At 45.5% G+C, this 22,986-nt stretch overlaps 1 protein-coding gene across 1 annotated transcript in view; it reads left to right on the forward strand.

Annotated features, from left to right (window-relative positions):
• INPP5D (inositol polyphosphate-5-phosphatase D) overlaps positions 1 to 22,986 on the forward strand; it is a 55,646-nt gene that overhangs the window by 12,688 nt on the left and 19,972 nt on the right. The window contains exons 3-5 of the mRNA XM_063408156.1: positions 14,902 to 15,052; positions 17,124 to 17,295; positions 17,694 to 17,834. Of these exons, the coding sequence (XP_063264226.1) occupies positions 14,902 to 15,052; positions 17,124 to 17,295; positions 17,694 to 17,834 (464 nt within the window). The remainder of the gene's footprint in view (positions 1 to 14,901; positions 15,053 to 17,123; positions 17,296 to 17,693; positions 17,835 to 22,986) is intronic.

Here is a 22,986-nt window from a genome sequence, read left to right on the forward strand (position 1 = left end):
TCTGGTAATTTTCTTCTGGTCTGACTCGGAGTTTTGTGCAACAGGAAACAAATAGTGCTATGTGAGCAGTTAGAAAGCAGGCCAGCAGCTGTGACTCACTGTGCCAGCTGACAATAAGAGCAGATCACCAGTGTGCTCTGCAGCTCTCAGAAGGCAAGAGAAGCCCTAAACACTGTATAGGGTTTTCTGCTGAAACCCTCGCTCCCCAGTGCACTTCTAGAAATACATTTTTTGGGAACCATCTTGATATATACATTGTGTATGGGTTGACTAAATATGCCAGAACAAATTAAATTGTACTCTCTCCTGGGATGGGCAAGACACACAATGAGAGGGGTGCCTGGCATGTCACTGTTGGCAGGATTGTGCCTGATCCTGAGCAGGATTAGTTCTGCCTTCTGTTTATGAGTCCTGCAGGGTGGAGCTGGGGCACAGGGCCCATCCGGTGTGCAAACACACTTTGGAGAGCAGGCTGCTGTCCTGATAGCAGCATCTGATAAGAGCTGTGAGTTAGATCAGTTCCTGCATTCCTGGGGTCACTGCTGCTGTCACCAACGTCAGAGACACTGCCTGTGCCTATGCAGTACCAAGTCCATTGTCAGCCCTTTGCAGAGAGATGCAAGGTTTTCATTGTTCTCCTTGTTGCTGCACTGTGTGTGCACTCAGTGTGCTGTGCTGCTCTGGCACATGTGGCCATGAAAAGGTTTTCTGTAACAGGACTTTGTGATTTGCTGTGGACTTTGCTAATCTGTCTGCAACTGATCAAAACCTTTCTACTGGAAAATTGCCCTGGAGCTGGTTTCATTAGGTGATAAAGCAAAGTAAAACACTTCAGGTGAGGCTCAGCCATCCACCACTTGCAGCTTCTGTCCCAGCTCTGCAAGGCATTTGTACCTGCCCAACTCTGATGGTGCAACCTCATGGGCTCCAGTGAAGACAGGGCAGGCACAAGTCTGCCCAAAGTGCCACTTGCAGATTGCACAGAGGCTGTCTTAAGAAAAAATAATTATTAGAATCTAACAGATTTCACTGAGTTGTTACCTCTGCACTCGTGGGACTGTTGATACTGCAGGGCTGAGATAATCAGATTGATAACTCTTCTTGCATAGAAAGAAGGGACAAGTGAACAACCAGACAATACTTTAAGCAATGTATTGAAGCATGAGGGGCACATTTCTAGCATGTCCAAAATCATAATTTAATTATATTAAGCTTCATTTTATTACCAAAAATAGTAGATATTAAAATTTATATATTTTTCAACATAATTTCATGTTGATATAAATCAATTTGCAAAGCACTTTACATGTAGGACTGAAAATATTTTACAGTCAGGGCTTAGCGAAATCCATATATTTCATGTTTTTGCAAACTATCCAAATATGTTTATATAAGGAAAATGTTTTTTCCATTCTTGCATCTGAGGTAGGAATGAACATAATGCACTACACAGATTTTGGAAAGCTAAAAGAAGCAGCATTTAATAAGAGAACTAGGTATTTCCTGAAACATGCACATTCCTGCTACTGAATCTCTCAGTATACAAAATTCTTCATACAAACAAACCATATCCAGCTTTTGTCTAGTTTGAACCCTTCCAGAATGTTTTCAGTTTCCTGAAATATTAACAAAAAAATCAGATAATGTGGTTTAAATAAAGTTAAAGTGATATTATTCTGTTTTTCAACATTCAAAAACTGTAATCAGGTATTTGGAAGCTAATACATGCCATGAAGTGAAATCCTTTTTCCTTTTATCTGGATGTGCTGTCAGACAAAATCTCCCTCTAATGAATTCAATGCAAATGAATGTCATCAATTTCTTTCGCTGTTTGCCCTCCAGTAATTGTGTTATGTTGTAAAGCCTTCATCATGCTCAAACAAATGAAAATTGCAAATCGACAATCCTCACTGAAGGTATAAAGCAGCTTCCAGGAGCTGCAAAATCCTTCCAGACTCAGAAGATAAGGATTAGGGCTGTTATACAGTAAGCAGTTTAACAATTACAGGTTAATTATTTCACCTGTATCCTTTGGAAAGGCTTTGACCACCCAAAATCACATACTGAGCAGCTCTTTCCTACCCTTTTCTGCTCTGTTACAAGAGCTCAGGTGTGCAAATGATTTTAATGGAGTTGCAAACCCAAGTATAACCCTGAGATGAGCACATGGGACACACTCATTTCAATGTCTCCTGGATGAGCAAAAGGAAAATTTTCCTGAAATTGTGCAACTCTTATGGCAGATGAGAAAAAACAACTGAAAACTTATGCAACCAACATTACCAACAAGAAAACACTCTCATTTTGCAATGATTTGATGGATATTAGCTTTAATGTTGTCAGTCACATACTGTTCAATCCATTTGATTGTCTTATCTTTTACATATTTGCTGTGGTTTGACACTGGCCAAACACCAGGCACCCATGAAAGCTCTTCACTCACCTTCTCCTTCTACAGTTGGGCAGAGGAGAGGGGAAAAAAAAAGGCTCATGAGTTGAAATAAGGACTGGGACAAAATACTCTAGGTGCAAAGCAGGTTCACATTTAAAGGTATAAGGTAAATTTATTATTAACAGAGTCAGAGGAGGATAATGAGAAGTACAATAAGCCTTTAAAACACCTTCCCCTCCTCCCCTCCCTCTTTCCCACCCACAGAGCAGGAAGACAGGGTGTGGGGTTTTGGTCAGTTTGTCACCTGAGATCTTTTTCTGTTCGCTCAGGGAGAGGAGTGTTTCCTCTGTTATGTGTAGGGTCCCTCCCATGGGAGACAGTTCTACGTGAACTTCTCCAGCACGGTTCCAATCTCAGGGGCAACAGTTCTGCCAAACTGTTGCAATGTGAGTTCCTCCCACAGGCAAAAAGTCTTTCCAAAACTGTTGTGGGGTGAGTCACCCATCCATGGGGTGCACTCCTCTAAGGACAGGCTGCTCTAGTTTGGAAGGAGGGGCCCTCTCTCTCCACTCAGGTCTCCCACTGGATCGCAGCTCTCTCTGGAATCCACCTGCTCTGGCATGAGCACTTTTCCTATGGGCTGTGAGTGGATCTCTGCATCTCCCGTGGACTTCATGGACTGCAGGGGGACAGCCTGCTTCATTATGGTCCTCAGCACGGCCTGCAGAGGAATCCTGGCTCTGACTCTTGGAGCACCTCCTCTCCCTCTTTTTCACACTGACCTTGGTGTTGCCATGTTGTTTTCCCTAATATTTCTTCACTTCCTCCTCTTCTCTGACTAGAAGAAAACCCTCTGCCCGTAGGTACCACTGCCAGCAAGTTCCACCAGTTCAAAGGTCCTTGCAGGCTCTCACAGCGTGGAGAGGTCGATCCTGTCCCAGGTCCGTGTGGGAGAGCTGCTCACGGTGTCTTTGCTGCTGGCCAGGTGCCCTCCGTGCAGGCAGGGGTGGCTGCCACGGCGCTGGTGCTGTTCAAGGCCTCTCTTCCTGCAGGGCTCTGGGAAGGAGAAGCCTCCGCTGCCACCCTGCCCTTCTGCCCTGGCACGGCTGGGCAGGGGCGGCCGGGCAGGCAGGGCTGGCCGTGGGCCATGCTGAGGTGGTGTGGCCATGGCCCATCGCTGCGGGCTGTGCTGGGATGGGCACCCCTGGGAAAAGCTCTGTGTGTGCTGTTTTGATTTTCTTCTTAAATATGTCATCTCAGAGGTGTTACCAACCTCTCTAATGGGCCTGCAGCACGTCCATCTTCAGAGCCATCAGGGATTGGCTCTGTCAGACACGGTGGAAGGTTCTAGCAGTTTCTCACAGAAGACACTTCTGTGGCCCTCCCTGGCTACCAAAAACCAGGCTGTGCCAAATCAACAGAATATTTTATATTTCCAAAGACTTCTGATGAAGCTTCATAACTCAATTTCAGGTATTTAGGAAGACAATACATTATTTCCCTCTTAGCTGTGTGGTAATGAAACGCTGTGTTCAATTGCTTCTGTGCTTTGAGGGATGATGGGCCAGTGAGAAAAGTGCTTATTTACAGGCAAGTCTTGAGTTGTTTTCTCAAATAAAGCAATTATTATATTGTTGGTGCTGTATGAAGCTTTTGTCCTGATCATTTAAGATAGCAATGAGTCTTGGAAAACACTGATATTAGATTTGTTTACAATGAGTCTTATGGCAAGTATTGCTGTCACTACAAAATTGTTTCCACACTCCATACTGACAAGGTGATGCCATTTCTTCTTCAGAGATCTATCTTGATTTGCTGATGAGATGGATCATTGCAGGCTGCATCCTTTTCCATGCAGACATGGAACTCATCCAGCACATCACCAGTCACATGTAGACTCCAGTTAGATCTCATCCAGTCAGTCTGCACTGCACCCGTGGGGAATGGGACGCATATAACCTACATATTGCTGACATTAATGTAAAATATATTTTTTATATTTTACAATCACCTTTGAATATGACCTGAAAGTATTGTCTTGGTTGCACTTGTTTTAGGTGAACAGAGTCTGCTTCACCAATACTCTTCAAATTTACCTTTTGGTGGTTGAAGTTATTACAGCTTTTAAACGGAATTTAGCATCCTTGAGTTTTCAGATTGCTGCATAAATGCATGCAAGGCTTGGTTTCAAATGACAAAATAGTTTAGGGAAATGAAACAGACTTTAGCAAAGATAGCTCAGACTCAGTTGTTTCAGTCCCTCTGAAAGAATGAAGTCACAATGCAGCTTTTGGTTGTTCCCAGACCTTTGCCCAGCTGTCTGACTTCTTATGTCTTCAGCTTGTACTTACTTCTGTCAGAGTTTTCAGTCTTGGTCCTCCTCTGAAGGTCTAAACTGGTTGAGGTCTGTTCCATCCCAGGATTCTGACGCTGTCCCTTTGCAGTATTTTAAAAGCCAACATGCAGCATAGCTAAGTTCAGCAAACCCCATGGGCAAAGGATGGTGGAGCTCCCTGTGGGCCAAGGTTAGCTCTCTGTTAGCAGACTGGTAAGCCTGAGTTAAAATTTCTAAGTAAGTGTGCATTAAGCCTTATTCTCCAAAACTTGACAGGGCTATAGTGACCTGTGCTGTGTAACAGCTTTAGGATCAAGTGTTCCTTGTGATCTGACACAGGCAGGCACTGGTTGCTCACAGAGGCACTGGGTAGCCTGCTATCATTGTACATTCCTGTGTATGTAAACTCAGAAATTGTGAGTCCAATTTTAGGGGCCAAAGTGTAACAAAAAATGTGTAACATCCGTTATTTTTATTCCAGAAGTGCAGTTCAGGGGAGAACATAACAGGAGAGGGTTTGAAGGGTGCTTTCTTTCTGGTTTAGCTTTGTGGTTAGTTTTGCTAAATGATGGTGCCCCTTCAGGCTGGGTTCTGTATCTGTTCAGTCAGCAGCTATGCCTCAGGGCTGATTGAGTACGGGTTTGTAGTAACTGAATGAAATAAAGGACAGCCCCTTGAAAGAACGCACAAGTGGTCATCCTTAGTGTCACAAACATAGTGATCAATTGCTGTAGCTAAACCCCGAGAAATTCTGCAGACTGAAGACGGGAAATTGTAACTAAGGCGCCTACCCTTACTGTGCATTTCTTAGGGGCTTGCATTATGCAATCCCAGAAAATTATGCAGTTCTATATGGTGCATACAGCTGCTTCCCATGCACCTTCTGCCTGCATTGCTTTGCTTCAGTAGCATATTTTCAATAAGTATTACCTCTTAATCTTATATTTTTCCTTTCCCAGTGGATAGTTCATGTAATTAATGCATATTTAGTGCTTGGTGACAGTTGAGACTGGGATTCATTCAGCCAGGAGGACAATAGGGAAAGCAGAGAGCTGATTATGGATCCTCCACTGTCTGCTCACAGGTTGGAGAAGATCCCCAGGAACTCAGTGTAAGACTGATGTGGGCTGAGGGATCCTGCCCAGCTGCACAGACAGAGCCATTGTGGGCATGTCTTCACCTGTTTCAGGGAGAAGTTCTTTCTCCTAGGACATTGAACACCACACATGGTTGCTCGGGTACCTATTTATTGCCTTCTACAGAGGGAAAAGCTGAAGGGAGCTTGGGAACTTCCACAGGAAGCAAGTAACCTGCAATAGTTGTCCCAGCCCAGCTCTGTCAGCTGAGAGCACTGACAGAATCACAACAATGACCTCTACGAAGTGCCTTCAGAAACAATGTGTGGTACATTTGCTGCCTTGGGTGCCTTGATAGCTCTTGGGGACCCATGTTTTTAAGCTTATCTTGGTAAGCACTAGAGCTAGATACTTTACAAAGAAATTAAAATGGAAATTTTCATTTGACTTCAAGTGTTGAAGCTCTTCAGTGGAAAACCAAAAAGCACAAGGCTTGTGATAAAATCACAGAAGTTCTTAGAAGTAGCATGCTCCAAAACTTTAACTTAAATTCCACCTACACACTACAGAAGTGCTGAAAAAAATGCATCAGATCCTCATGGATCTGCAGTCCTTGCTCATTCATCATCAACTCATCTGACTTGCACCCTGTAGCTAAATTTAATACCAGTCCTTCATGTTCCATCATGGAACTGTACTGTTGTTTGATTTTTGTTGATGTAGATCTTGTTTATAATAACACAAAGAAATGCTGATAGTGTTGTTTGGTCATCAGATTTCTCTTGGTGCTACAAGCTGAATGTGCTGTATTGGCAGACTCTTTTTTGAAGGCTGGAGTTTGGACGGTTTATTTAGTGTGAAGAATGTGAAGAATTATCCCAAGTACATGGTCTTGGTGCTTTCTAGAATTGTTTGGTATTCTTCCTGGCTTCCATCTAACTATATTAGTTGGATATTTGGCAATTAACATACTTTTTATGTGAACCATAAAAAGAACTGGAGTGGTGGAGCAGAGTGGAATGCGGTCTTTACATAGGATCTGAGTACATTGTTTTCATGATCTAGGTCTTTATTATGTGTAGAGAATGCCAGTTCAAAAGACTTCCACTTCTTTACCTTCCAGAGCTTCTAATACATTTTTCTTTAGGATGTAGAATTTTAGCAAGGAACTTGAGATAAAAATCTGGCAGCCAATTATACTCTACTGAGAGTTTCTTTCAATATTCCTTTTCTCCATCAGACTCTCCTAATCTGCAAATGTCCCAATTCTGCCATGGGAGCACTGCCTACCTGTGAACATGACTAGTCTTTGGGCTGCCAGAACAAGCCTGGGTGGGATCACAGAGAGGGAAACTCTTGCATGATCAGAGGAGATCATATCTACCACTGATCATATCAGTGGTAGATATGAGAGTCAGGATCTCTTTTAGGATTAACTGCAATTGGGTTCACATTCCACACACACTGAACATGTTAAGCATTTGAAATGAAGAATGCATTGTGCTTCTAAAGTCCTCTCTGTGACACCACACAAAGGAAAAGGGAGATGCTCTTTCTCAAAATTGCAAACCTTCAGTATTTCCATTTTTTATAATGTTTCATAAGAATGGAATTGTGATGCTGTGTGAGTAATTAATATACAGAGTCTCTTAAGTCCGTATCATGCTTAAAGAAATCGAGGTTGTGGTAGTATGTACTGGCATCCTTCTGTTGCACTAGAGGGAATTTTATAGGATTGACAATACAGTAATTTTCTTGGTTTTACTTTTTTAATGCAGATTTTTTTGGATATCTGATTTTCAGCCAGGATCACAAGCTAGAAGTAATATGTACTTAGTTGTTATTAAATTGTAATTCCTTGTTTCCTTCCATGAATCACCTCTTTCAGAAATTCTGAATCCTTCTTTCCCAGAACTCTTTGAATTCCATGATTTTCACCCAAAGTCTTATAAGGTTACTGTAACAGAAGTGACATATATTAACAGACTTGAATATCAGGACCAAACCAAATGTGGAATGAGACAAAAAACCCTCATCATCTCTCACCTTGGAGGAGACAGGGATTGTTCACCTTCCATGCCCTCCAACATTATTCAAGGTGTGTGACTTATAACTGCACTTACACTGTGCTTTTCTCCCCAAAACTTGTATCATCTTTTTCCAAGTGAGGAAGTGCTGCTCTGGCCACCCACCAGCATCCTCTACCCATGTTCTCTAGATTCCTCCCCATACCTCTTCTCTCATCCCTGGCAGAGATCCTCTTGCTGAGCTTTATCCAGCAGCAGAACTCCCTTGCCAGCCCCAAGTTCCCACCTCTTATTAAAGTTCATTTCTTTATTGAGCCTCCAGGTCACAGCAACCTCCTTTCCTCAGCCACACACTTGCTCCTCTCCCTCTGTGCTCCTAGGTAGCTCCATTTCTTCCAAGCCCCAGGTGTTACATTCAAATTAGAATACATTTCTGGGTGGCTTATGTTTTGGAGAGTAGCTGTTTCTCCCAGCTGTGATTCCTGTCTATGATCCCATTTTTGTGAAAGGCTTCTGAAACTTTTTAGCACAAGATTTGATCTAAAAATAAGGCAGGTTTGCTAACAAAATGAAACTGAACCACAGCCAGGTTACTATAAAATGCTTTAAAAACAATTTACTAGGAATTTCTTAGCTCTTAGGTTCACTTATTTAGTGAAATACAAAAAGCTTGTCTACATGAGAGCCAAAAGTCAATTTAAAAACACCACCTAGACTTCCCAGCTAACAGACAGTCTTGAAGACAACTTTTTTTCCAAACTTCAAAATATATATTTTTTTCAAATTTAAAAGAGGAGAAGAGTTCCTGCCAGCTTTCTCACCACTGCAGAATTGACCTGATTTACCGCTTCCATTTAAGCTGGTGGGTATTTGCAAGAATTTCGTAACTTTGAAAACTTATTGCCTGTTACTGAAATGCCTACATATGTGTTTAAATACCTGTTTAAAGGTACTCTAGTTAGAAAAGAATTGGACTCAAGCAATATAACCAGATGATCAGTTTCCTAGTTCCTCCTTGTGCCTTGGCTCAGGAAAGGAAAACACTTCCTCTTCCTCCTGAGGGCCCCAGACTTCCTGTGCCATCTATTTATACAATTGTTGTAATGAACCCCAAGTTAACCGGTTCCTCTCCTAGTTTAGCATAGGCTTTACATCTTTTTACTTCATGTCTTTATGCTCCACTTGCAACTTCTCTTAAAGTCATGTTCAGAGCTGCTCCTCACTAAACCTGTGTTTGGAGTGTCTTAGGCAAGGAGTTCTCTTGGTCAGATGGCTTTACTTAAATACACTAGATACAAAGGAGGACCAGATTATCACAGCCATACAAAAACCTGTTGAAAAGTTCAGGTGGTTGAATTTGGAAAGGGGGTCACAAGATTTAACTAAAGTCTGGTGATTAAAGGCATTAGTTGTACCTGCCCTCATGAAATGGACAGCCTGCAAGCCATTTCAGCAAGAAAACAAGAGCAAGTTGTAGCTAGTGGTGCTCAGCCATTGTACTGTGAGCACCCAGAGGGCTGCAAGAAATTGAAAACTGGAAGGACATGCAAAATTGGGGGTAGGCTCTGGGGGACAGGAGACACCAAGACATCCTGTGGGAAAGAAGGTTCAAGGCCAAAAGGGCTGGAGTGAGAAGTGGAAGGTCTGAAAGCTGTGGTTTGGGATGCAGTTGAAATGGCAGGGCTGGTGGTGAAAAGCAGGGTTTATATTCAGCTTTATCCATGCTCTTCTGTAAGACTGCTGCTATGAAATCTCCAGGCTGTCCCTTTGCCAGATCATACAAGTCCCTTTCTTCTGAGCTTTCTGTGTGAAACCCATTTTCCAGCTCTTCAGTCTTCTTTGGAAATTTTCCTTGGGACTTTCTATGGTACTTACTTTGTATGTTCCATAAGAATTGATGCCCCAAGCTGGCCACAGCACTCCAGCTAAAGCATTATGGAACTAAGTACAGCAGAAGAATTCTTCTTGCATCTTGTACGACACTCTCATTAATAGATCTTGGAGAGACTTCTGCTTTGGATGTAGCTTCCCGCTATAAAATTGCTGCTCAGTCTCTGATTCACTGCTCTCCAGATTCCTGTGTGCAACTCTGCTGTTTCGTGGGCTGTTCCCTAAATTGCTTATGTTCACTAGGTGTTTCCTTTCCATATGTTGTGGCTGCTATCAGCACAAAACCAAGGTGCCAGCGGGGATGATGGAAGAATCCCCACGGAAGGAGAGCCTGCCCTCCACACCTCTCTGGAGTCCCATGAGCCCTGTGAGCACGTTTCTGGGGATGTGGTGTGTTGCCATGGAGATGACACTTGCCATCCACGTTTATAATGACTTGAAACAATTCACTGTGCAATTAGAACAAGATCTATCCTGTGATAATCCTGAGGAAACAGTTACTGACTAAATGCAGGCAGGGGGGCGGGAAGTGGATTTCATTGTTGTCTTTGCTGGGGTGGCTCCAGCTTGCTCTGTGCTGCCCCGTCCTGCTCTGGTTTGTTCACTGTGCCCTGTTCTGCCTCTGCTTCCTGTCTCAAAATCCAGAACAAGCTTGTGTAAAGTTTAGGCTGCATTTTGCCTCGCTCCTGTTATCCAGTGCAGTTTTCTGGAGGATGTTCATTAATAGTTTACCATCAATCCAGTTTTTGGCAATGTGCTCCACATTCGTCTACAGCCTGACTCAATACCAGTACTTCATTATGCACCACTTTTCCTTCCCCACAAGTTCAAGTGGAAAGAAAGCAGAGGTCCTAGCATGTGTCCCACATTTGGGCTGCTTTCCTCACTTGCTGACAGAGAACAACCCTCAGGGACATTATCTGGCAACCTTTGCACTCACAGGTTCACATTACTGAACCAGACTTTCCGTGTCCAACTGATGCTGCTCAGGCATCATCCCTGCAGTCCCAGGCCGTGCTGGCTGTAAACACACCACAGCCTTGACCATTGTCCTATTGCTCTGTGGCTGGGAGCAAAATGATGGGCTGTTGGATTTGGAGGGGTTCACACAGCACAGGCAGTCTCTGAGTACCTTGCACTTGTGTCCCAAACAACTGTTGTCTGTCATGCAGGCTTTATTCTCATCCCCGCCCCAAGGAGAGAAGAAACTGTAACAAAATCTTGCTTTTACTGTTCTCTCTCCCATTTCAAACAATGTACAGTGTTTGCCGTGCCTCTGTGCAGAGGAGGCAGCGCAAAGCAGGGCGCCCTGCACCCCTGTGGAGAGTGGGAATGTTTGGGGGGTGTTTGAACTGGGAGGAGCTCATTTCATAATGCAGGCAAAAGGCAGAGAGGGCTGCTGGCCACGGCAGTGTTGGAGGGGTGCAGCCCTTCCCACATGCTTCCTCTGTTGAGGTCCTTGCAAATAATAACAATTATAATACAAAAGAAAATTGATGAGAATAATCCAGTGATTTTGATTTCAGACTTTCATGATATCTGAGCCGATGTGTAGCAAGGTGGTGCCACTGCCTTTGGTGGTGTGGGGAAGGAGTCTCAAGCTGAGCCACCATGAGTGTGTGCAGGGCAGGTTTGAGGCTGCCCATCCTTCCCTCTTGGCTATGGCTTGTCAGAGCTTCCGACCCTGCCGGTTCCCCATTTTCTTATTTCAGCTCTCACTATCTCTATGCAGCTGCTCAGGCCACGTGTTCAGTTCTTTGCTGAATTCTGTCTTATACTATGAAATGCTTTATTATATAAATGTCCTTTATTTTAGTGTGTGGCATGGGGAGTTGGTCCTTTTTCTCCTGACTGGACTTGGGGAAGGTGGGCTGTCAGAGGAGCTGGCACTGCTGGGATGGAGGCTGCTTCTCTTTGGGAATGAGCATCTGGATTCAGATGCATGCAAAGCCCAGCTCCTTGACATGGCCACAAATTCCAGTTATCCTTGATGGAGGAGAAGGGGGGCTTCATCAAGAAAGGTGGCTGGACGCAGTGGGCCAAGTTAACAGAGTAGAAGGGATGCATGACAGCAGAGCCTCTCTGCTCACATGTGCACCCAGCCAGGCTGCACGAGAGCTAGGGCAGATGGCCATGCTGGGGAATTTGAGCTAGAACACAAGCTTCAGACTGTGCAGTGAGTTAGAGGAAGAAGGCCTGTTGCAAAATGCTGCTTCTGCTTACCACAGAGACCAGGACAGTTTCAGACACTGACCTACCCTTGGCAGCAAAAAGTGCTAATTCAGCCTTTCCTACCACTTCTGTCAAGACTCGGTTTGGCCTTAAAAGACCTATTCATGGCAGTCTGTCTTCCTGCAGGCACCTTGGGAAAGCAGGAGCTGAAGGGCAGAAGAAGGCTAAGACAGTGTTTGGGCACTGAGGGTGGCAGGGATGCTGTGCAGGGATAAGATAGAGGCCTTCAGGCACAGTCAGGGGAGATCTGGGGAAGCAGGCAGGTGGTGAAGCAGCAAAGGAAAGTGAAGGAGGAGTTTGGAAAGAGGAGGAGTGGAGTAGGCTGCAGTAATTCAAGAGGTGAGAGAGCACTGACAGCAAAGCTTTCCTCCTACAGGAATGCACTTGGCAAACCCTGACCTTGTTTGTCTTTGGTGTTTTTTAGGGTCTCTGTGTGTGCTCTGATGGGGCTGATGCCTTTCTCCTGGTGTCCTTTAGGGTAGCTTAGGGCAAAGCAAGCCACCCCGGGCCTTGTGCCTCATGAGCTCCAGCCCATCTATGGGGGCTGCAGGTGGGCAGAAGGCAGCCCAGGCAGGGTAATCCAGTGTGTAACACTGGAAGGGTGGGTAACACTGCCATGGGCAGGGCACAGAGGCTGAGCGTGCTGCCATCCCTTCACCAGAGCTGCTAACAGTGCCCTCTGAGCTACTGGGGGGTGCTGGATAATCCCAAAACTGGGGATTTCAGAGCAGAAGAAGGTACTGCATGGAAGATGAACAGAGGAGCATGGAAGACTGGCTGAACTATTCCAGTTCTGTTCCACTGCAGCACTGTGACTTCAGGCTCCTTTGATACAATGGATTAGAGCTGGTTTTCCCTTGATGGGTTTCCCTGATTCCCAACCTTCACACCTGGCACCAAGAAGCAGAAGAGTCTAGGAGGACCCAGACACTATTTGCATTAGTTGGTGTAAATGAGAAGTCATGCTGAATGTGCAGTCTGTGCTGCTCTAGCAGAGCAGGATTTGGCCTACATTGGGTAGAATCATGAGTGGTTTTAACCAATGATTTGTTTCAACATCTCTGGCCTCACAAAACTATAATCCAGTGTTTGCCCGAGCATTGCCTTCATGCTGAATATGATGTTTTCCAGTGTATGCAAATAATAAATCCTGTTAAATGCAGGAGCAGTTATATGGAAGACAGAAAAGGAGGCTGTCCAGGTGGAGCTCTAGAAACATCACCCATGTTTGTTGTGAAAATGTGCCTCGCTGAGCCTTTAAAAACAAGCAGGTGTAGCTAAAAATGAAAGGTATTTTTAATAGCAAGCCTGAGGGCGCTGATGACTTCAAATGCAGTTCACTATTGAAAGCATTGTCCTAATTTCTGGCCTGAGATTTTATTCTTTAGGAGAAGTTAAAAAGAAATCTTGTTGCTGCTAGGACTCACTGAAAACATTTTCCTGTGTTCTGCTATGGTTTTTGCTCACATCTTGCCTGTTTAAAGTCTCGGATTTTTTACATTTGCCTTTCAAACAAAAAAAGTTCACAGAGAATAAAAAGCTGAGCAAAGATGAATGGCAAGTAAATAAGCTTGTTCAAACATGTATTGAAACTTTGAGTGTGTTACTTTTTACAGGCAGTCATTGCAATCCCAAAATAAATTTAAATACCCAGCCTGTTAGTCAAAGGCAGAATGTCTGTGTAACAAATTATGTCAAATCGGAGGCACAGCTTTAATTCCTTACTAATTAACCATGTTTCCTATGCAAAATCTAGTTTTATGCATGCAAAACAGTGACAGTCAAGCCTCCTATTGGGGTGATCAGGTCTTCCTTCAGATTGCCCAGTTGCAAACAGTTCCCAGTGTTGCTCTTTTAAATCAAGAACAACAGCCTCGTTGGGATGGAAAACAACTGCTGTCCACCATTCTGCTCTCATTTCTTGATCTTTTATGGCAGATGTAGACAAGGCCTACTTGGGTTGGTTTCTGTGGGAAAACATTTTGTCCAGAAGGAGCACCCTTTCAGCAAGAGGGTGCCCCAAGGAGAGGGCTCAGAGCTTTGGCTGAGTGTTGCTGTAGCCTTGGGATTGGATGGCACTTCAGTGCAGTTTGGGAGATGATGCAGGGTCCTTTCCCTTGGTCAGAAGGTCTGTGCTAGGCCATGAGAGACTGTGTCTGTCTTTGGTAGGGTCTGTGGTTGAAGCAGTGGGGCAGAGCTGCTGGGATAGCAGCTGTTCCTGCTGGCAGAATTGCTGTTTGTGCCAATGTGTAGATATAATTACACTGAAGCTTTGGCTCTGAATACCTCCAAAACCTTTTCCCTGTGTCTGGCCTCTGTGGGTAACCATTTGCTGAGATTAATGGCCAGGGTGTGCTCGAGACAGGTTTGGTCACAGAGTTTGGCTGGTGCTCACAGTGTCATGCCAGGCACGTTTGCAGCTCTTGCTGCTCTCCAAACCTCCATCCCAGCATTTCTCTGTGGGGCGGTACCTTGTTTCATTTGAACCCTGGAAGGGATGCTAACGTCTGCATTTAGCCATTTTTACCTTGCAATTTCACATAAAAATTCTTCCTGGATACCACAAAATATAACACAGTCATGGGGCTTTGGGCTCAGTAAAAGAGAGAATACAAAAATTAATCTGGGAGAATTATTTGTTTTTAAAATCTTCCTTTTGTGTGAAGCCAATCACCCTGAACCCAGTGAGAGAGCTCTTCCATTTGGCTTCAGTAAGACTTTGAGGTGGGCATCTGTGCTGACTCTGGCTAGAACATGTGAGCTTATCTGTTTCTGTTTGTTCTGCACAGAGCCTGTGGTCAGATGGGGCAGCAAGAGCAGGGCAGGTTCTCTTCTGGGCAGCAGCAGTGGCTTTCTCCTCTCTCTATGACTTTGTTTTTCCTTCTGCTAGGGGCAGTGTTTGTGTGGTAGGAAATCCCATGCCATGACTGCCTCTGTGTTTTGTTTCAGGCATCAGAGGGTGTCCCTGTGAAGTATTTTCAGAACCTGGAGGAACTGATAGAATATTACAAAAAGGAAAACATGGGTCTGGTATGGCACCTCAAATACCCAGTGCCTCGGGAAGAGGAGGAGGCTGCTGATGAACTGGAGGAGGACACTGGTAAGAAACCCATGATGTGACTTGGTGATGCAGACCCCTGACTCATACCTCTTGACTGGGGATAAGCAGTGCAGGCAGGAGATTAGAACATGTTGTGCCATAAAATAGAGCAGAGCATAGAGAGGCCTGAGCTGGCAAGGCCCTGTGGCAGTGAACCTTCATGTCTCCTGTGGTGTGGCACCTGGAGCATCAGTTTAGCTCACCTGAGGGAATACACTGAGACCTTCTGTGGAAGCATACTGCATGTGATGTGGGGCTGGTTAATCTGGTGTCCTTATCTGCACTGTTTATGTCCAGCCGTCTCCCAAACCTCTGCACCCTGTTCTTGTCCTACATCTGTAGGGCCTCTCTCAAAACAGAGATGCTCCCTTGGGGCTTAGAGCACATCTCTCTGCTGTGCCATGCACCTGCAGCTGCTGGGGAGCATCTGAAACCCCTCAGCTGCTCTGCTCTAGGGGACATTTTTGACAATGCTAAGCAGAGAGCACAGCTCCGGCAGTGCCAAGACAGTCTAACTCCATGTACAGGGGCAGGTGTATGATGAAGAGGTCTGATTGGCATCATCCTAACTATTTTTTATCAAATGCCACTGTGGGCTCTTGGCACTCACTGGTCTCAGATCATACCTCAGATTTTTCCTGGATCACCCCTTGTATCTTTCATAGTTCTTCCCAGAGGAAGGTCATATCCACAGAGCCATCCTTCCTGTCCTGTCTGATGTCTGTCTGGAAATGATGAACACTGCAATCAAATTTGTCTGAAGGACACAGTCCCTGGGACAGACAGACAGGCCCTGTGAACTAGGGCAGATGTGCCTGTGCAACCCACTGTCTGTGTAACCCTTTGATGGAACCCACTGTATATCTAACAGGAGTTGGAAGATTTTGGTATGCAGTTTTCTGGAAGAAATAGAACAAAATTTTGCAAAGCTGCTCAGGAAAGATGTTCCTGGATTTTGGCCAGTTGTACTGAGTCTCCAGCTCCCAGGGCCAAGGAAGGAACTACAGCAAAAATAATACAGAGAGAGGCAAGCAGCAGGGAAGGAAGTTTTAGCCAAGATTTAGAGTCTTCAGATAAAGAGAGATTAGCACTGGGTTTGGGCTGCTCATGTTTAGAATTTAGTTTTGTTAAGGCAGTTTTTGCCATCATGGTGGAGCCGTGTAGGGCCCACAGATTTCTGGTCATCTTAGATGTGAAACTGCAGAGGTGGAAGATGCACACCCTGCAGATTAACCAGCCTGTGGTGGCTCTGCATCACAGCACTGGCCCAGAAGCAGTGTGTCAGTCCTCGGGGTCTTCTTGTAATGCAAATTCCACCCTTAGGAAATAACCAAACAAAACCTCACAACTCAACCAGATGCAGTGCAACATGTGTAACAAAGTGTTGGAGTGATTGGTATGAAAAGAAAGGTAACCACCAAAGGTTGGGATCAGTGGAGATGAACCCACTCTTCTCCCAGGAGAGGGGGGTATGCTGAGCAGCAGGATGACACAGCAGGAAAATCTTTTTTCCTCCCAACTCAATGCCCACAAGACAAGGCAGGATATTCAGCCCCCATGCATTGGGTCAGGGGGTCTATTTTCTCCATCTCTTTTGCTTACTTTAGCTGTTTACACCAGCTTCTGGTGCTCCTTCCATCATGTCCCTCCATCCATTCTGCCTCAGTAGCAGATCCCTGTGATAATGGGAATGACATGGGTGAGGTACAGCTGTGTTAACTAAACACTATATTCAGCTTAACTAATTAACCTTCACAGTTGCTCTGCAGATGGGAGAGTCAAAACTGGCTAGGGTGGAGTTCACTGCAGGCAGAGGCAGAGGCAGAGACAGAGGTAGTGGCATGTGCTGCCTGCACATGAGGTCCAAGCCTGACACTTCATCCTGCTGCTCTCACACCACTGCCATCCCTAGAAACAGCTGGGCCAGTGCTGAGCCTCGAGCTTCCCTCCACAGACCTGCCAGAAGACACAGCTCCTGCAAACACTGCCCCTTCTGCCCTGCCTGGAGTGAGGGACAAGACATCCAGTTTCCGAGCTGGAATGACTGTGCCTTTCCTTTCCTTCTTGCTAGACCTGGTACCCACACCTCCTGTCCTGCCCCCACGCAACATCCTCATGGCAGTGCCAAGCAGTGAGACAAAGGAGGTCTCTTCTCTCCCTGAAAACTCCCGGGTGGCAGATGTGAATAAACTGTCCCTTTCCGAGACACTGCTCCAGCGACTGCAGTATCAGGACACAAGCAGGTAAGGAAGGGTAAGCAACAGGGCTGCTGAACCAGCCTTCAGCCCAGTTCTGTGCTCGCTGAGCCTGTGTTTGGGTCAGCTGAGAACATGTTTGATTCAACAAGATTACTCCTCATTTATATTACCAAATAAAGAACAGAATCAGATCAACAGTGCCTTGACTGCTCTTTACAATCCAGCTGTTGTCTAAAAAAAAACATTTCTGAATTATTAATATCACCCATATACTTCCTCCACTGAGGTATAGTTTTCTAATATGAAGGATGAGTAATATTTGAGAGAACTTGGTTTATTAGCCATGTGCCTAAATAGTGGGAATTTGACAAAAGTAAGAAGGCTGTTTGATATTTGGGAGTAGAGAGAAGAGCTGGCTTTTGACGTGTCTGTTTCCATCACAGTGTCTCTGATGAGCATCTTAAACTCATCCAGGATTACCTACGAGTTCACATCATCAGTGACTTTGAGATCGTGCAGACTGGTTCAAGCAATCTTCCTCAACTGAAGAAATTACTTACAGCCCTTTGCAAAGGACTCTTCAGGTAACTAGAAGCTGTTTTTCAGAGTATAATGCCATAACACTAGTCTAATGAAGTCCCACATGCATGCATTCAAACCCCTCATTTCTGGCATAGGAGATTGGTTTGCCCTCAAAAACAGTATATTTAGATCTCGTGACCTGTGATTCTGGTCCAAAGATATGAAATCTATATAGAAGAGACAGCTCTGACAATCAAGTTTCCTTGTAGGTGGTTTCAGACAGCAGAGTATTATATTTTATGCTTTGTTTAGGAAGAAACAAAACAAAAAATGCACTAACCGATTAACTGCATAACTTGGTAATGCATAAATGACACCCACAGGATTGTCAAGCACAAGCCGTTTATGGAAACAAGCACAAATTAGTGTATAACTAGATTTTAAACACTGATTTTCCTTCCCACTGATGCATTGTGAATTTGGAGTGATTCCACTGATGTTGGTAAAGCCCAGCTCAAAAAAAAAAAAAAAAAAAAAAAAAAAAAAAAAAAAAAAAAAAAGGAACAAGCCTACACTCCTGACTCTAGAAATTTTACCTTTCCTGTTTGTAGACCTTCCATGTCATGAATAGAAAAATTCTGACAGGGTGCTAGAACATTGCAGGGCTCCCTCCTTCTCCAGTGGAAGGATGTTATTTCCCCCTTGCTGATTATAAGCAAAGGGACCAGCCCACACTTGTGCAGAGCTCTTGGAGCACCCTGTAGCAGAGGGCACATATTTCCACACTTCTCCCCATGGCTTGCCATGCCCTTTGCTCTCATATATGCAGAGATGAGGCTGGTTGTGCTGCTGGCTTGATCCTGATCTCCTGGAAGCCAGCTGCCCACAGACAAGCCCCTGTGAGGACTGAGGACAGATTGTTCCAAGAGCTGCCCTTCTGCACCCTGCCTGAGCGTTTTGCTTCTCTACACCCACAGGAGGGGAGACCCAGGTGGCCAGCTAAGAATAAACCTGAACAATGGAATCTCAAATCAAGTGAAATCACAAGTGAAAGTCTCATGCTACTAAAATACCTCTGGTGCTGCTGTTGTAATGATGCTTGGCTTCTCCCATTTCCAACTTCTTATTGTACTTCAGCTTGTATGGGTTTCATAACCCTATTCCTCATAAATGCACATGGAGAGATGAAAGAAAGGAGATCCAACAAGGCTATAATTCCCTCAACTACAAGGACATCTTTAACATTTCTGGATTTTCTGTAGGATTTCTGGTGACTGGACATTGCAAAGTGACATCCTAGAGCAGAGCTGGGTGCGTTCTGCTGCTGGTGGAAGCCTGCTGAGTGTAGGGACATATCTTGACTTGAAAGACAGGGGTCTACCAAAGAAGGCAGGAGCCTCCCTTAGAATGGAAAATATGATCTATGATCCACTTCCCTCTAAATTATTTACTTTGAAAATAAGGGGGTCTCAGGCAAAGATATGGGAAAAGGACTAACAGTTCTTTACTAGAATATATATATATATAGTATATGTATAAAACAAGACAAGTGAAGAACAACAGCAGTAACAACAACAAACAAACCAGGGACCGGTCCCAGCCTTCTCTCGGTGCCGAGCGTGTTCCCCTTGGGTGCAGTTCCGGGCGCGGCCGCCAGGGGCGCCGCTGGCTCCCGGCCAGGCAGGGCTGCCGTGAGTCCCCCGTGCCTGCAGGGGGCGCTGTGGCGCAGCTCGGCCACTCTGCAGGGGGATGGTGGGAGAGAGGGAAAAGGGGTTTCCTGTGCAAAGCCGCAGGGGCCGCTGGTCCCGGTGCCCTCCGCACAGTGAAGTGGCTGCAGCAGGAACCTTGGAGCCATGGCTGGAATGGCAGAGGCGAGCACACCCCGGGTGGAATACAAAGAGTAGCAAAAACTCTGTGGCTGTGCCAGAAGCAGTCTGGCCTGGGTGTTGGGTTACAGTGTAGCAAGAAGCCCAGCAGATGCTGCTGAGAGCGGCTGGGCAGGGAACCGCTCCCATGGACAGCTTAGCAGCAATGGCTGGTCCTGGAGCTGGGCTGCGCAGAGCAAGCGGCCCTTTGAGGGGGGTCAGGAGGGCTCCTGGTGCACCATGCACTGGCTTTGGGGTCTCAAGCAAGCAAAGGGGCAGAGAAGCAAGCCAGTAACAATGCCAAAGGAAAAGAACAAAAATGCATAAAATCCACCAGGCAACAGTATTTCTAGTCAGAGACACCCAGCTGTGCTGCATGGCCCTGGAGATGATCCCTCCACCAGAAAGAACTGTCCTTGCCCCAAGGGGATCTTTGGGCTGCCTCTCACACATCATGGTACTCCCAGAGCTGGGGGAAAGGGGGAGGAGGCCAGCGACCACCCTGGACACAATACAAAAAAAAACCCCAACCAAAACCAAAGTACAGATATGGGATAAAAAACATCCCCAAGACATGACACTGCACCACCACAAACCCAGCAAAGGACAAGGGCCTGCCCTCTTTCCTTCTGGTGACTGCACGTACCTATGGCTATGCATGTCCTCAGGCAGTTCTTCCCCAGCATTTTCTCCCCATACCTGCATTATTTTGGTTTGTTGGAGCTGCCTTCTCAATTTTTTCATGATGGTCCAGAGCTGCAGACTGGCTGCTTTCAGTCCCTGTCAGGTCTCAATGAGGAACTTCTCCCTCTGTTCACACTGTCTCATGGATCTCTACTATCCAGCAAACTACTTGCTTACCTTCAGCTGTCTAATAATCAGATGCCTGTGTATCCTACTGTTTTAATCTCTGAGGTTGTGTAGGGTGTAAGATTACGTCAGTCAGGAAAATTAATCCACAAACACGAGAGGTTTATGTCCAAACAGGAGACAAAGGAGTCCTGTTACTTTATTCGAATGAAGGGAGAGGGCATGGGGCATTCCCCTGGGGTCTCTCAAATTGTTAGAGGACGCAGCCTCCTTTTTATCCTAATTTCCTGGCCGCATTTCCCTCTTCCCCCATTGGCTGAGGTACTTGAGAGGTACAGAATTCCCAAATCCCTTAATACAGACCCCCTTCTTATATATACCTTCCCCTTTTATTTTTCTTGTGTCAATCAGTGGAATTCCTATGGAATTTATGGTTCCTCCTATTGCTTCTTTTATCTCTCAGTATCTACCTTTATTTATCAGCAGACCTACTGTTTGTTTGTAAAGACAAATCCCTCTCATTCCTTTCATCAATCATGGCATTCTTCCCATTGTTTCTTTTGTCTCAGTATCTAGTTTTATTTACCAGCAGACCCACAGTTTGTTTGTAATGACAAATCCCTCTCATTCCTTTCACTTCCCTTGTGTAACTTCTGAACTCAGATTTTGTCAGTGGCATTCCCTAAATTTAGTTTTTATTTCCCTGAGCTTCCTTCAGCTGTGCAGAGAATTCCAGCTGAAAGCAAAGGTTATTCCTAGGCTGCTTCTTGGTGTCTTCTTTTAATGTCCAATTCCATTATTTTCACACTATTTGAGAACAGGTTAAAAAACCAGATAAAACCTCCAGAGTTGTTAATCAGCACAGTGAAGCTCTGGCAGTGGAGCTGAAGCTCCTCTGAATGTCCTGGCAGTGCTGAGGATTATGAGTGTGCAGCACAGACTCGCTGTAGCTGGGCTGGCCGGGCTGCTGGGGAGCCGCACAGACTCGCTGTGAATGTGAGGGTTTATGATCTGTGTTGTGGCTTGTCCCCGCCTGGCAGGGCTCAGCTGTGCCATCCCTCAGGGTCACTCAGACACGCTGGGTCACTGTGAGAAAGGAGCACGCGGTGCCCTTTGCTGCCTCAGGCCTGTGCTGTGGCCCGGGCTGTGGGTGGGTGGTGACTGCCCAGGTCAGCAAGGCAGAGGGGACACTACTGGAGCTGCTCAGCGGTCAGGTGAAGGAGAGAACTTAGAGTGAGCAGTGGGGCTGGGAGAGGACCTGGACCAACTGTTTGTGAACAGTCTGTGCCTTTGGCAGTCCAGTATTGCCCGTGGACAGAGGCAGGATGCACAACAGGACAAGAAGCTCAAGCACAGCTGGGCCACAGTAGACCAGAGTGCAAAGTTTGTGAGCTCTTCCCTCACCCTTTGTCCCTGTTAAATTTAGCAAGGCCTGGACCCCAGTGTTCATCAGAGACTGGGAAAGCTGGTTTTAACTCTGCTGCTACTGCTGCTACTACCTTCTATGGCTAGCAGTGACCAAGGGGGTCAGATAGCCGTGGCACATCTCCTTATTAGAGCCTGGGGTACCAGGAGCAGCTACCCTGGGGAGAGGCTGCTCCCTCTGGCAGATCTTATACTGGAAATATACAAACAAAACCAACACCTGTAAGGCTGATGGGTACTTTTATGAGGCATTCTGTGCTAAAGAAGTTGCCATACAAGCGTTTCCTTGGCCAGGAGACTCCTTCAGCAGCTGGAAAGCTGACTCAGAGAGAGCAGGCACTACCCATGCAAGGGGATTTGTTCAGCTTCTAGTGAAAAACACCAGTAGTGGTCTATTCAATCTGCTACAGTCTGAAGCCATCATTTGGTCCTCAATTGCTGTTCTGAATATTGTTGTTTGTTCTCCCTCAATAGATAATTTGCACACAGAGTTTTTAAGGCAGTTTTTCAAGCACTTGTGATACCAACTGCATGTGGACACACAGGCTTCTGGCACTTCAATGAAGATCATGAAAGGTTTTTATACTGTCAAGAGAAGAAAACAGAAGAAGTTACAAATGTAATTAAAACCACCCTGTGGTTTTAGTGGACTTGAATGCCCACAGGAGCTCTCCTCCTCACATGTTGCACTGTGAACAGAGGGCAGTTTTCCCATGGGAAATGACACCTAAGGTTGCTTCCAAGAGCTGCTGCTGTGTTTTCAAGAGATAGCCTGCACATCACAGTAAATATCCTTTCACTCTTCTCAAACTGACCTTCACCCAGTGTTCCTGCAACTGCTTGCAGCCTCCGGGGCTCTGACTCCATGCAGTGGGACTCTTGGGTTTAGGGCCAGAACTGTTTGCAGTGACACTGGCCCTACGTGATCCAGAGCTGAATATTAGCATTGGAGGAATAAAATTAGCAGAAGCAGATTCCTACATGTGCCTTGTACTCCTGTGTGTCCCACGGCAAGTCTTTCAGACTGAAATGTCAAATATGAATGTTTAATTTAGGCAATTAGTCATCCTTGGTTCAGCACCTAGGCAAGTATCTTCAGGCAGGCATGCTTTTG

This window comes from Prinia subflava, chromosome 11, assembly GCF_021018805.1.
Source record: "Prinia subflava isolate CZ2003 ecotype Zambia chromosome 11, Cam_Psub_1.2, whole genome shotgun sequence".
Classification (NCBI taxonomy): Eukaryota; Metazoa; Chordata; class Aves; order Passeriformes; family Cisticolidae; genus Prinia; species Prinia subflava.